The sequence below is a fragment of the Gracilinanus agilis genome, unplaced genomic scaffold (assembly GCF_016433145.1).
Source record: "Gracilinanus agilis isolate LMUSP501 unplaced genomic scaffold, AgileGrace unplaced_scaffold170, whole genome shotgun sequence".
Lineage (NCBI taxonomy): Eukaryota > Metazoa > Chordata > Mammalia > Didelphimorphia > Didelphidae > Gracilinanus > Gracilinanus agilis.
The window spans coordinates 31,698-44,071 of NW_025348029.1; the positions used below are offsets into that span (position 1 = coordinate 31,698).

Sequence of the window (12,374 nt, forward strand, 5' to 3'; positions counted from 1 at the left end):
CCACAGCTCCCGGCCCCCCCCCCGGGGGGGGGGGCCGGGGGGGATCCCGGGGGGGGGGGGGGGGCGTGGTGCCTGGGGGAGGCTGGGGGGGCCCAGGGAGGCACGGGACCTGAGGGAGGGGGCTGGGGGGGGCTGGGGGCCCACCCCGACCCCCTCTGTCCCACACCCCAGCCTCGGTCTTCGGGGACCCTCACTTCCTCACCTTCGACGGCGTCCGCTTCACGTTCAACGGCCGCGGGGAGTACATCCTGGTGCAGTCGGACCTCACGGGGCTGCAGGTGCAGGCCCGGACCCGGGCGGCCACCAGTGTCAGCGGTGAGTCCTCCCCGGGCCGGGGCTTGGCGGGCACCACCTCCTCGGGCGCAGCTGGGCGCTGTGCCCACTTCCTGACGAGGGCTCAGAGGTGAAAGAGGCTCCAGCCTCCCTTTGCCGGGGGCAGTCCCTGGCAGGGCTCCCCAGGCCAGGCGGGCTCGGCCGACGTGTGGCTCCCCCTCCAGGTGGCCAGGCCTCTGCGACGGGCATCTCGGCGGTGGTGGTGAAGGAGGGCGACTCGGATGTGCTGGAGGCCCGGCTTGGGGACGCTGTGGGGAGGCCCCTCGAGGTGCTGCTCAATCAGAAGATCCTGACCTTCTCTGAGCAGTCTTGGATGGACCTGAAAGGTGAGAGCGCTGGGAGGAGGCGGCCCAGCTGGCCACGGGGCCGGGCACCCCTCTGAGCTCGCCCTGCTGCCTGGGGCCCTGGGCGGGAGCCTCTGTGCCAGGGCAGGCATTCGAGGCAGCCACGGGCAGAGGCGTCCGGCGGTCAGCCCCTGCTCAGCACGGCTGAAGCGCTGCCCGCTGCCCCGGCTCACCATCCATCCGTTGTCGGGCAGCCGTCGCTGAGCCCTGGCAGAGGGCAGCGTCCTGTGCCCCCCGTGGCCGCCAGTCCTCCTCCTCCACTCTCGGGTGTCCGCGGTGACCCTTGCGGGTGCGGAACCTTCTTTCTCTCGGTACAACACCAGGGCCGTGTCTACACCCACCACGATGCTTCTCACGGGGGCATGTGAAGACCCTCCTGCTCCCTGTTCCGTTCTGTTTGCCCTCTCCTCGGGCTCTACTATTCGGTCTCCCTCAGACTCTCTGGGGTCCAGGGGGGACCTTATCTCAGGGACACAACAGCCTCTCCCCGCCTTTAGCTCTGGAGCCCCCATGGCTGTCTGTCCCCTGAGGACCCGGGGCATGCGTGGGGGACGGGCACAGACACTGGGCAGGGCTGGGCAGAGCCGGGCAGAGGAGCAGTTTGGGAGGATGCGGGGCAGCTTCAAGGCGGTCTCCACAGTGACTGTAACTTCTGGGCTGGGCTGGCTTCCTGGAGGGCCATAAAAGAGGGGCCTCCGGGGGTGACCTCTATTGTGCACATCCAGCCGCAGACTTATCTGATGCTCTCTGGACGTCCCTTTCACTTCTCTGCTGGGTGCAGAGTCCAAGTCTTCCTTGGCAGGGCCCCCACCTCCCCTGGAGGGCCGTCCCCAGCTTTATCTTTTATCTGCGAGGAGGTCATTAGCCTTTGGCCCAGGCACGTGTGGCCTGCTCACCGCTGGCTCGCCTTGGGCAGGGGAGTCACTTTCAAAAACACCAGCTGCTTTCTCAGATGTCTGGAGGCCTGAGCAGCCTCTGCCCTCCCTGTAGCTGAACGAAGGGCCTCTGCTCGGGACCCTCTGGGGAGGAGCCATGCAGAGTGGCCCGGGGAGTCCAGGATTCTGGGTTCAAATGCCGCTTCTGAGCTTGGCCGTCTGTGAGGCCTCGGGAAAGCCAGGAGGCCCAGTGGGTCCCCAGTGCCTCCCGACCAGGAGACGGCTCTGGGACCCAAGCCCTGCCTCTGGGCCAGCCAGGCCCGGCCGGGGGACTTCTGTCCTACTCCTTCCGGGAGCTCCTGACTTTGTCCTGTGTCACCAAGGCCGGGCAGCCTCGAGCCATCGGAGTCAGGCCTTCCTCCCTCCTCGCCAGCGGGGCCTCGGAGGGGGCTTGGTTTGCCCACACTGGGCGGCTCCTGGGCTGGGCCGGGGAGGATGGGCGAAGGGCAGGCCTAGCCGAGCCTGCGCTCCTTTCCTAGGCATGTTCCTGTCCATGTCCGGGAGCCAGAAGGCGACGGTGATGCTGGCCTCCGGGGCCGGCCTGGAGATCGAGGCCCACGAAGCCTTCCTGGGCCTCAGCGTTATTCTCCCCGACAAGTTCCTGGCTCGCACCCGCGGCCTCCTGGGGACGCTCAACGGGGTCTCGGCCGATGACTTCACCCTGAGGAATGGGAGCGTCCTGCCCCTGCACGTCGCCTCCGAGCCCCGGCAGCTGCTCGAGTTTGGGGCCAACTGTGAGTACGACGGGCCTCGGGGGGCGGCCGGCACCCAGGAAGCCGAGGACGCGGGGGACGGAGGGCTCCGGCTCCCGGAGGAGGATCCTTGGGCTTCTTCCCGGCCCGCCGAAGGGCGCCCCGGAGATCCCCTCCGCCGGAGGGTCCTCCAGGCTTTCCCTGAGGCAGCCCTTCCCTTCTGGGGCCCCTCTCTTGACCCCCCTCCCCCGGCTGTGGGTGGGCCAAAGAGTTCATGAGCTCTCGTCCACCCTTGGAGACTTGGGCACCTCCCCGCCCCCTCCTCTGTGCCCGCCGCCCATAGGAAGCAGGAGGGAGCTCCCGGGAAGGAGCGGGCCAGGCCCCCCGGAGGGCCCCATTTCCCGTCTTCCCCCCCTTCCCGGGGAAACGAGCCCTTTGACCGGAGCTCAGGGAAGCCGGAGGCTGGCCGGAGGAGCGACAGGCGCGGGACGGACGGGCGGACAGATGGGCGGAGGGATGGATGTTGTGGCGGCCACTCGCCGAGCACAGAGAGCCTGGCAGGGCCTTTGGAGCGCCTGCCATCACGCGTGGCGGCTCCCTTTGGGCCCAGAGACGGGGCGCGTCTGCTGGGAGGAGGCCCGGCGGGCCGGCCTGGCCCTCCCGCTGGCCCCCCAGCCCGGGGCGCGTTGGGGCCTGCTGACCAAGCCGCCAGCCTTCACGTCTGGCCTGGCCGTGTGACCCTGGGGAAGCCACGTCTCCTCTGCCTGCCTCGGTTTCCTCACCTGTCAGACGAGCTGGAGAAGGAACCGGCCGGCCAGGCTGCCAGGGAGAGCCCAGAGAGCTGGGCAGGCCTGGGGGCGGCCAAAGGCAGGGCGTGGGCTCTCCCGGGCCCCACCCCCCGCCCGCGCCCCAGCAGCCCCCTCCGTGTCTCCGCAGGGGCCCTTCGGAACGACTCCTCCCTGTTCACCTACGATTCCCAGGCCCTGGTGGATGCGTACCTGGCGGGGCCCAAGCACGACCCCTCCTTCGTGCCCGTGTTCGCCCCCGGGCCCCTGACCCCCGAGGTGGCCGCCCTCTGTGAGAACGACTCCTTCTGCCAGTTTGACGCCCTCGTCACGGGGCGGCTGGACCTGGGCAACGCCACCCGGGCGGCCCACAAGAGGCACCAGCAGCTCCAACAGAGCCTGCAGCCAGGTGAGCAGAGCAGGGCAGGCCCCGTGCCCGAGGGCCCGCCGGCTCAGGGCTGGGACTGGAACCCGGGGCCGGCCGGAGGGCCGCGGTGCCCCTCCTCCGCTCAGCAGGCGCTCCCCCTTTGAGGGCCAGAACGCGGCCTTCCAGGGCGATCGAGGCCGGCTGAGCCTCGTGCCTGGGTCTGGCTCCCCTCCTGAAGTCCTCCGGCCTCTTCGAGACTCCCCAGCCCAAGGGATGGGGCCTGCGGCCAAACCCGTGTGGGCGGCTGGGTTAGGTGGTGAGGGGCCCCGGGGGCAGAGGAGGGCACCCAGCGCCAACGCTGGCACAGCCAGGTCACTCCTGGCATAACCCAGGGAGACAGGGCAGAGGGGCTGTCGGGACGGGATGGCACCTAGAGAGGAGCAAGGCCGCCCCGGCCTGGGAAAGGGGGCGAGTGAAGGGGGGCGGGAGGTGCCAGAGCGACAGATGGGGCAGAGGAGAAAGCGGGGGCCGGGCCCGAGCCGAGGGAGCGGGGAGCCACGAGGGGCCGCGGGGGGAGAGAGCCCCTGGGGAGGACAGAACAAGCTGCTTGCTTCGTGGTGGTCCCGGGCCAGATGGCGGCACGACGGCCCCCCCTCCGTTCGGGAGGGTCTGATGGCCGACCTTGGCTGGCCACTGAGGCATCGAGGGCGGGAAGGGAGGAACGTGTCGCCAGTGCGGGGGGACAGCCGAGAGAGCCCCTGCGGGTCCTGGGGGAGACGAGGGTGCGGTGAGGGCATCCGAGGCAGAGGCAGGGGCCAGATAAGGGTGTTTCCGGGCTCCCTGGCCTTTGGCGGGTGACTAAGAAGCTTCCGAGCTCAGGGGTAGAGCCAGGCCTGGAGGCAGATGGTCCCGGGTTCACATTCCGCCTGTGTGGCCCAACACTCAGCCGGCGCTCTGAGGCAGAGAGGAAGCACTTGGGAAATGCCCAAAGCCTTCCGGCCTCTCCTGATAGTCCCCTCGTGCCCGGGCTGTGTCTTCTCAGTGGTCTGCTGTGGTTGGCTCCCTCCCCCGGAGCACGGCAAGAAGAACGGAACCAGCTACCTCGTGGGCTCCTCCATACGCTTCAGCTGCATGCCAGGCTTTACGCTGAGAGGCTCCAAGGAGCGGACGTGCCAGCCCGACGGCAAGTGGTCGGGAAGCCCGCCACACTGCAGGCCAGGTAGGAAGGGTTCAGCGGCGGCAGCGGCGGACCCTGCGGGGGGGACCCTCAACGGCTCAGCTGAGTGAAAGGCTCTGGGCCGGCCCTCCTCTGCCCTCCCGCGGGGTCAGCCTCCCTCGCCTCCAGCCCTGGTCCTCGGGCCTGCCAATAGCCAGGCGACAGCCACCTCCACACGGGGGCCCTTGGAGGCTAAGAGCCCAAGCCTGAGGAGGGGGGGCCCCAGCAGCCTCTCGCACCCCCCAAGCCTTTTTTCTCTCTGTTTCCCCTTGAAGAGTCCAACCAAACGATGATCCTGGGAATCCTCTTTGGAATTCTGGGGGGCCTGCTTCTGCTTGGCCTGGGCTACGAGCTGATGAAGAGGAGGAAGAGGAGAGTGTAGAAGCCTTGCAGACTAAGGCAATATGGCGTCTGTCCTCCCCCTGGGGGCCTGTGACTCCTCGGGCACCAACCCCCCACCTCGGTGCCCATCGCCCCTGGAAACCCTCGACTACGAGTGCCCACCCCCTATCCCTGCCTGGAGGTCAGTCCCCAGCTTGGAGCACGTCCTCCCGCCACGTGGAGCCGATGTTCCTCACCAATACAACAAGCCTCCTCCCAACATGGACCCCGTCTGCAGACTCGTGCCCGCTCCTGGCCTGGCCGTCGTCCCCTGTGAGGTCTCCAGCGGGCCACTCGCTCCCAGAGTAGCTATTGATCCGGCCCCAGAGGGCTTGCGGGAAGGAGTTGAACTCCGAAGCACAGAGGCTACTTTTGGGAGAGGAGGCCGGGCCCCCACAGGGCACAGGACAATGCCCCCGACCCCTCCCCAGGAGACCGAAGGAACCCCTCCCTTGCCCTGCCAGCCTCTGCTACTGGAACTTTGCTTCCTGGGAGGCCCCAGCATTAATGTACCCGGGCTCCACGGTGCCCACTCCGGGGCCATAGTTCCGCACTGTTTTTTTAGAAAATAAAGCTGTTCCCTAGGCCCAGTGGCCTGAGGCTCTTTTTTCCAAGGCGGGGGGCAGAGCGCACAACCCCATAGGGTGGCCGATCCCAGGAGCTGGCACACGAGGGGTGAATCAGAGGGATTGAAAGTGGCCGGAGGGGGGTGACTGCTGCTCCTGGGGGAAGGACCAACCACAACTCACTGGTATTAGTCCACATGCGCCATCCAAACATGAGGAAGGGCCCCAGCTTGGGGGGAATCTGGCACTTGCTGCTTGGCATGGATCATTGGGTCCCAGAGTCTCAATCAGGCCAAACTTTTCTAATGATGAGAGCTGTCCTACAGTGAGATGGTTCTTCTGGAAAGGTGGTGAGCTCACCATCACCTGAGGTATTCAAGAAGAAACTCGGCAGCTCCCCTGGATGAGGGGTGGCAGTGGCAATGAAATCGCTTGAAGGTGGGGGTGGGGAGTAGGCCCACAGGGCTGTTTGAGATTCGAGATTCAGGCTCTTGCTTGTGACTTGCACCATAAAGGAAAAGGCGACCTCTAGGCCCCTGGAGATGATGTGTGGCGAGGGCCAGAGAGGGACCCTCAGCCCAGCACTCTAGCCTCAGATGCCCCCTCCCACCCCTAGTCCTGTGCCCCTGCTGCTGAGCCCACCAGGACAGGTCCGCCATGCTGCCTGGCAGTCCTGTCCTCCCGACCTGGCTCATCCCTCCCCACTCTCTCAGAAGAGGCCTGCCTCACGTCAAGCACGGCAGCTGCTGGCCATGAGCCTTCTTCCCCTCTTCTGCTCCTCTCTCCTCCCTCCTTCCTCGTCTCATCTGATAAGATAGCATTGCTCTGGGCCAGGGCCACCCCCTCCCCATTTCATACCACCTTCTGTAGCAGATCGACCCTTCCTCCCCCATCTTCAGCCTCCTGGAACTCAGCACCTGTGCCTCAGCCCTCCCCCCGCTCCTTCCCCTCTCACTGTCCAGCCCCCCAAGGGGGAGCCAAGAAGGAAGGCAGGTGAGCAGCAGGATGGCATGGAGAGGGGCCCCACAGCCCTGCTGGAAGGGCTCCAGGCCCCATGCAGACCCTGAGCCTTCCTTCTCCTGATGGCGCTGGTCAGCCCTGCTGCTTCCTGGCCCTCCTTTTCAGCCTTGCTTTCAACTGGCACAAAATCCCCCGCAAGGGCTGCTGGCTGTGGCATGTTCCCACTGGTGCTCAGTGGGGAGAGGGTACCCTGGGCCTTGGACGTCCCACTCGCCTCCCACCCAAGCTGGGCTGGGCTGCTCTGTTCTCCCACACACCCAGAACCTCTCCTTTGCCCGCTTCTCTTGCTACCTGAGCCTAGCAATGGGCTGGGTTTGAGGGCCTCTTGGGTCTCTGGTGACCTACTGACTCATGGGAAGACTGTGGATAGGAGGAGCTGCCCCCCCCCCCCGGCCAGCCCCAACAGGGAGGTTCTGGAGTCCCCCAGAGCCCCTTGGAGCACTCACGGACTCTGGAGGATGCCCTCCAGGGGGCAACACTCGGTGTACAGAGTGGTCTTTAGAAGAGTGACCCCACACGACCCTCCTACTCTAGAAGCTTCGAGGGCTCCCGGGGCGGTCTGCCGTGGAGTTCGTGCCCCGCAGGCCACACTGGGACTCGAGCTGGAGCCCATCTAGTCGCCCATCGTGGCTCTCCTTCTGCGGCCAAGCCGGCCACGCCCCCTGCTGCTTGGAGGAAAGTGCTGCGGCACTGGGTTCTCTGGAGGCACCAGGGGTGAAATGTGGGGGCCCCGGGCTAGGCCCCAACTTACCCAGAACCACTGGCCACTCCAGCCAGCCCACCTGAGACGGCGCCTGCCCCGGGACACCCAGTCAGGATGGAGCCAACCCCCAAGGGAAGGCCGCTCACTGCAAAAGGAAGCCAGCCCAGGGGGCAGGGCCAGAGAAGAGCTTGAGAAGGTGCCCAGGGCGGAAGCACAGGACCGGGCACCCCTGGCATCGACAAACATTTAGGGACTGAGTGATGCCGGAGGAGTAGCCAGGCTCAGAGCACATGGAGGAAGGGAGGGGGACGGGAGGTCTGGAGGGAATCCGAGCCCAGACGGGGCCCCACAGCTCTCCTGAGCTTGTCCCGGATGCCCGCTGAGTGTGCCCTCCTGGCTCTGGGCCGAGGGTACAAGGAGGCGGCGAGCTGGCCCCACTGGCTCCTGGCTGGTAACTCCTTTGGGGTAATTAGTAGAGCATCAGCAGCTGTAATAATCGCAATAATACCAATCCCCGGGACGATGGCTCTTAGGTTGGATGGCCCTCTGGAGGAAGAGGAGGACTCGAATGCCCCACCCCCAGCTTAGCACTGTTAGGCCTGATCTGAGGGATGTGCCAGGACTGCTGCCAAGCAGAGGGGCACAGCTAGGGGAGCTGAAGGCAGACGCTGAAAGCCCGGGACCGGCCTCGCCCAGGCTGGGACAGCTCCAGAAGGCCCGCCAGCATCTGACTTGGCGCTGTTATAAAATAAATGGGCTGATAGATGGAGATGGAGAGAGATGGTAGACTGAATACTCCCACTGGTAACTGTGTGACAGCAGTGGAGTCCAGATAGGTGGCTAGAGCTAGATCAACTGAGGCTCGCCCTGGCCAGATGATGTGACACCTCCCTCCTTGATAGCAGTGCCCAGGCAGGATCCCTCAGGTCAGTGGATGGGTGTCCCCTTCGGGTCCCGCCTGGGCTTGGTGGATGGTGGGTAGTGGGCTCTGTTAGCCTTGGCCACGTTTATCTGACTGCGTGGCTCCCCTCCCAGAGAGGAAGTGCTTGAATAGCTTTATCTGTATTTCTAGGGAATGGGACGAGGAATAGGGAAACCCTAAACTAATTGATAATAATAGTAAACCCTCAGAGCTGCAGGCAGGTGAGCAATTCTGGCTAGTTATCAGCTCCTCTGCCTCAGCCTGGCCACAGCCAAACCGGAGCAAGCAGGCTGCTGCCGGCTGTCTTCAGCTCCTTCTTCTTCCTGCCAGATGTTGTTATGCCTTTTCAGCCTGCAGGCCCCCTTCCCACCCTCTTCTTCTTCTCCTGCCCACTTCCCGGATCCCTCCCGGGCCGGGATACCGAGATAACTCCAGATGACTTAAATTCCTGGATATCGAGGGGAGAGCAGAATCAGAAGACTGGCGGCCTGGGTACAGGTTGGCAAATGCTAATGAGGTGCAAGACAGGAGTTCTTGCAAGGTTGAACCCAGCGAGTCCCCAGTCCCCAAAGACCAGGGTCCACAGATCTCAGGTCCAAGGGAAAGGAAAGGTCCCCAACGCCAGGGCTGCCGGGGGATTTATACCCCCCTGGCCAACCGCCTTCTCCCCTGTGCTCATGGCCTCTGGGACATTCTGATGTCCCACAGTCTCCACCTGTCAATCAACAGCTCCCAGAGTTTCAATATAACAACGCCCACATCCTGGCCTCGCCATCCGGCTGTGCTGTGGCCTTGTTGGGGAAGCAGCCCGTGTGATGGAGGGGTGGCAGGTTTCGACCTTCCCCTCTGGATCCCGGGGCTGCCCCCTGGACCCCCTCGGCATGACTGAGTGAACGGCTCTTTGTGGAGTGGGAAAGCAGGAAGCGGGAGGATAGAGAGCAGCGGCTTGTGGAGCTGACCAGGGAGGCAGAACCGAGGCGAAATCCCCTTCCCAGAGCTTAGCGGAAGCGAGAACCTGCGACTCTGGCATGAAAAGCAGGAGGCCCGGCGCAGTTGCCTTCCAAGGAGGGGAGGGCCCTTTGGCCAGGGTCACCAGGGAAGGAGGCGGAGGGAGCCGGGACTGGCCCTGGGGGCTTTGGCCCAATCCCTCCTTTGCCATCCCTGACGTCGGGGGCCGGAGCAGTCTGACCCGGGTCTCCCTTTGCCCGCACACCAGCCAGGGTCCATCGGTGGGAGGCGAGCATCGGGTTAGTCTGGCGCTGTCCAGGTCCCTCGTCCTTTTATTAAATGACTGGCTGGGCGAGGCAAACTTGGAAGTTGACTTGGCAGGTGGGCGTCAGCTCGTTCCTCTGAAGAGTGGGATTCTGGGTAGGCACCCCCCACCCAGGCTGTCTGAGGGGTGGCCCAGAGGGCGCCGCCCAAGGGGAGCCGCATGGCCAGGGCTGCCTTTGGGGGAGACGCCCCCGGACGGAACACAGAAGCCAGGTGAGAAGGTCCCAGAGGATGACTGATATGTCACTGCAGGGAAAAGGGGCCTACCTTGGGCGGAATGGGACAGGACAGCATGGACGGGAGTAACGGCGGTTACCAGCGCCTGGACTCCTGGGACCCTTCTGCGTGGCCGGCCCTGGGGACACAGAGAGCGCCGCGGGGCAGCCTTTGCCCTCAGGGAGCTTCCTGGGGGACGCCAGGTATGGCGGGGGACATAGACTCGAGAAGAGGGCCCCGAGGACTAATGAGGGCTTCAGGCAAGGCCTCCCCTGGAGGGGGCAGCAGGCCTGTCTGCGCTTGGAAGGAGGCGAGCAGGGCAGAGCACGCTGGACCCAGGGGCCTGCCTAGGCAAAGGCTTCGGAAGCAGAAGGGGGAACATCCTGCGCCAAGAATCCCTCGTAGGCCAGTTAGCCGGAATGGAGAGTGCAGCAAGGGATGGATGGGAACTTGGGGCCAGGGGCTGCCCCTTCCTCTGCCTGAGAGATGGCTCTGGGGACCTGGGCCTGAGCCGAGGAGGAGCCAGTGAGAAGGGGCTGGCCCCAGGGGGCTCGCTTGGGGCCCAAGGTCTAGGCCGTGCCCGCCGTGCCATGAAGGGGTTAGACGGGCCCTCCTCTCCCAGAGCTGGCAGCTGTGAGGACGGAATGAGGACAGACCTCAGAACCAATGAGATGGCGGGCCAGGGCAGTCCTTGGCACACATGACATATCATGTGACTCTACATCCTGGCAGCCTAATTCTAGGTTCTGACTTCTACACAGAGAGCCCCCATTCATGGTGCAAGGAGGGGGTGGGGCTGGGCTTCTGGGGAGCACTGAGTGCTGGCTGGCCTAGGCCCCTAAGACAGACTTCCTAACAACCGCTCACTCAGACAGTCACGTGGACATGGACGCCGGGCAGCCTGGCCTCGGTCCCGGGCACTCCCTCATTCCCTCTCCGAATCCCGCTGGGGATGGCACGGCTCAGCTGCCCTCATCCAGTGACTCATCCTTTCTAGCCTTCTCAATCTCGCAATACTTCGGTGGTCCTCCAACCTCTGTTGAACCTCCACGGGCAGCCCTGGGGAGAAGGGAGGGAGGGAGGGAGGGAGGAAGGAAGGGGAGGGAATGTGGGCACTGGAACCACCTCCCTGCAGAGCTTGGCCCTGGCTTGGCCTTCAGTCTGGCCCCGCCCCCAAAAGCAGGGGTAGGTGGGACACAGCTGGGGACAGGGCACAGCATGTGGTCCCCAAAAGGGTCCAAAAAGTTCACCGTCACTGGCCGAGGTCGTCCCCATGACCGTGTGGGTTCCATCCCCAGGCCCAGAGCCCTAGACTAAAGCAATGGATCTAAGGTGTAACTGCTCGAGGACTTCGCCCAGGCTGGAAGGTGTGAAGAGGTTTGTTCCACAGGAAGTAGCTGACTGGTGGCTCTGGTGGGTCATTCGAGAGGCTCGTCACCCAGCCCCAGGGGATGCCAGGCAGCCAGGAAGGGGGTCCCGAGGCTCTTCCTGGAGGGGCGTCAAGGGCTGGGAAGAGGGGTCCAACGGGAACGGCTCCTCATCAACCTGGGCCATCGGGCTACTCCCAAAGGGTGCTCCTCCTGCCCTTGGGGAGCCAGGGGACATTTCGAGGTCAAAGCAGACAGCCTGAAAGGGCAGGGCTGGGGCTCTCCCGGGGCGCTGAGCCTCCACCTAGAGAGAGCTGCGGTGAAGAGGAAGCCCACGAACACTCCTTGAGGTGACCATGAGCCGGGCGACCCCTTTGCCACCTACACTGGAGACACGAGGGCAGAACACCAGGCCTGGAGTCAGGAGGATCTGAGTTCAAATCCTGCTTCACACTTGAGATTGTGACTGGGTAAGTCACCCAACTTCAGTTTGCCTCAGTTTCCTCATCCACCAAATGAACCAGAGAGGACGTGGCAAACCATTCCTGTACCTCTTCCAAGAAAACCCCAAATGGGGTCGCCAAGAGTCAGCTATGAGGGAACAGCGAGCGCCTCCCCACCATCGATGGATTAACACTGGAGTGCCGCCTCCGTGCCGGGGACTGTGTAAATGCCCCAGAGAAGCCCGACCAGCCCTGCCCTCAAGGAGCTTCTCATCTAACAACGGAGGAGACGACACGCAAACACACACGCACAGAGCCGGCGGCCTACAAAGGAAATCATGAACAGAGGGCGGCACTGGGCCGAGGAGGGGCTCAGGAAGGCTTCCTGGAGGAGGGGAGATCCTAGGTGGGGCTGAAAAAGAAGCCAGAGAGGTCAGCAGAGAGGAGAGGGAGCCGCCAGGGAAAACGCCCCGAGCCGGGACGGCCGGGAGGCCCCTGTCACGGGACTGAAGAGCACCCGGCAGGAGCCGAGATGCCTGGAAAGGGAGGAGGGGCAGGGCACGAAGGGCTTTGAATGCCAAGCCGAGATCTTCCCATGGGACCCCGGGGGCGATAGGGAGCCACAGGGGCTTACTGAGTAGGGACGGCACCCTGGTCGCTCCGGCAGACGGACGCCCCCTCAGGCCTCCCCGGTGCCAGGCGGGAGAAGCGGCCGTGTTGGAGGGAGGCTGCGGGGGAACCCGGGAGGGATGCTTCAGAGGAGACACGGACGGGCCTCGGTGCCACGTCGGATCCGGGGGGGCCCCGGCTCG

The 12,374-nt window shown here is 64.8% G+C and overlaps 1 protein-coding gene across 1 annotated transcript in view; it reads left to right on the forward strand.

Annotated features, from left to right (window-relative positions):
* Nucleotides 1–5,639, forward strand: part of LOC123254179 (sushi domain-containing protein 2-like) — a 12,595-nt gene extending 6,956 nt beyond the window's left edge. The window contains exons 3-8 of the mRNA XM_044683235.1: nucleotides 172–315; nucleotides 498–659; nucleotides 2,092–2,346; nucleotides 3,241–3,498; nucleotides 4,499–4,675; nucleotides 4,948–5,639. Coding sequence (XP_044539170.1) covers nucleotides 172–315; nucleotides 498–659; nucleotides 2,092–2,346; nucleotides 3,241–3,498; nucleotides 4,499–4,675; nucleotides 4,948–5,054 — 1,103 coding nt within the window. The 3' untranslated portion in view covers nucleotides 5,055–5,639. The remainder of the gene's footprint in view (nucleotides 1–171; nucleotides 316–497; nucleotides 660–2,091; nucleotides 2,347–3,240; nucleotides 3,499–4,498; nucleotides 4,676–4,947) is intronic.
* Nucleotides 5,640–12,374: the final 6,735 nt, after the last annotated feature.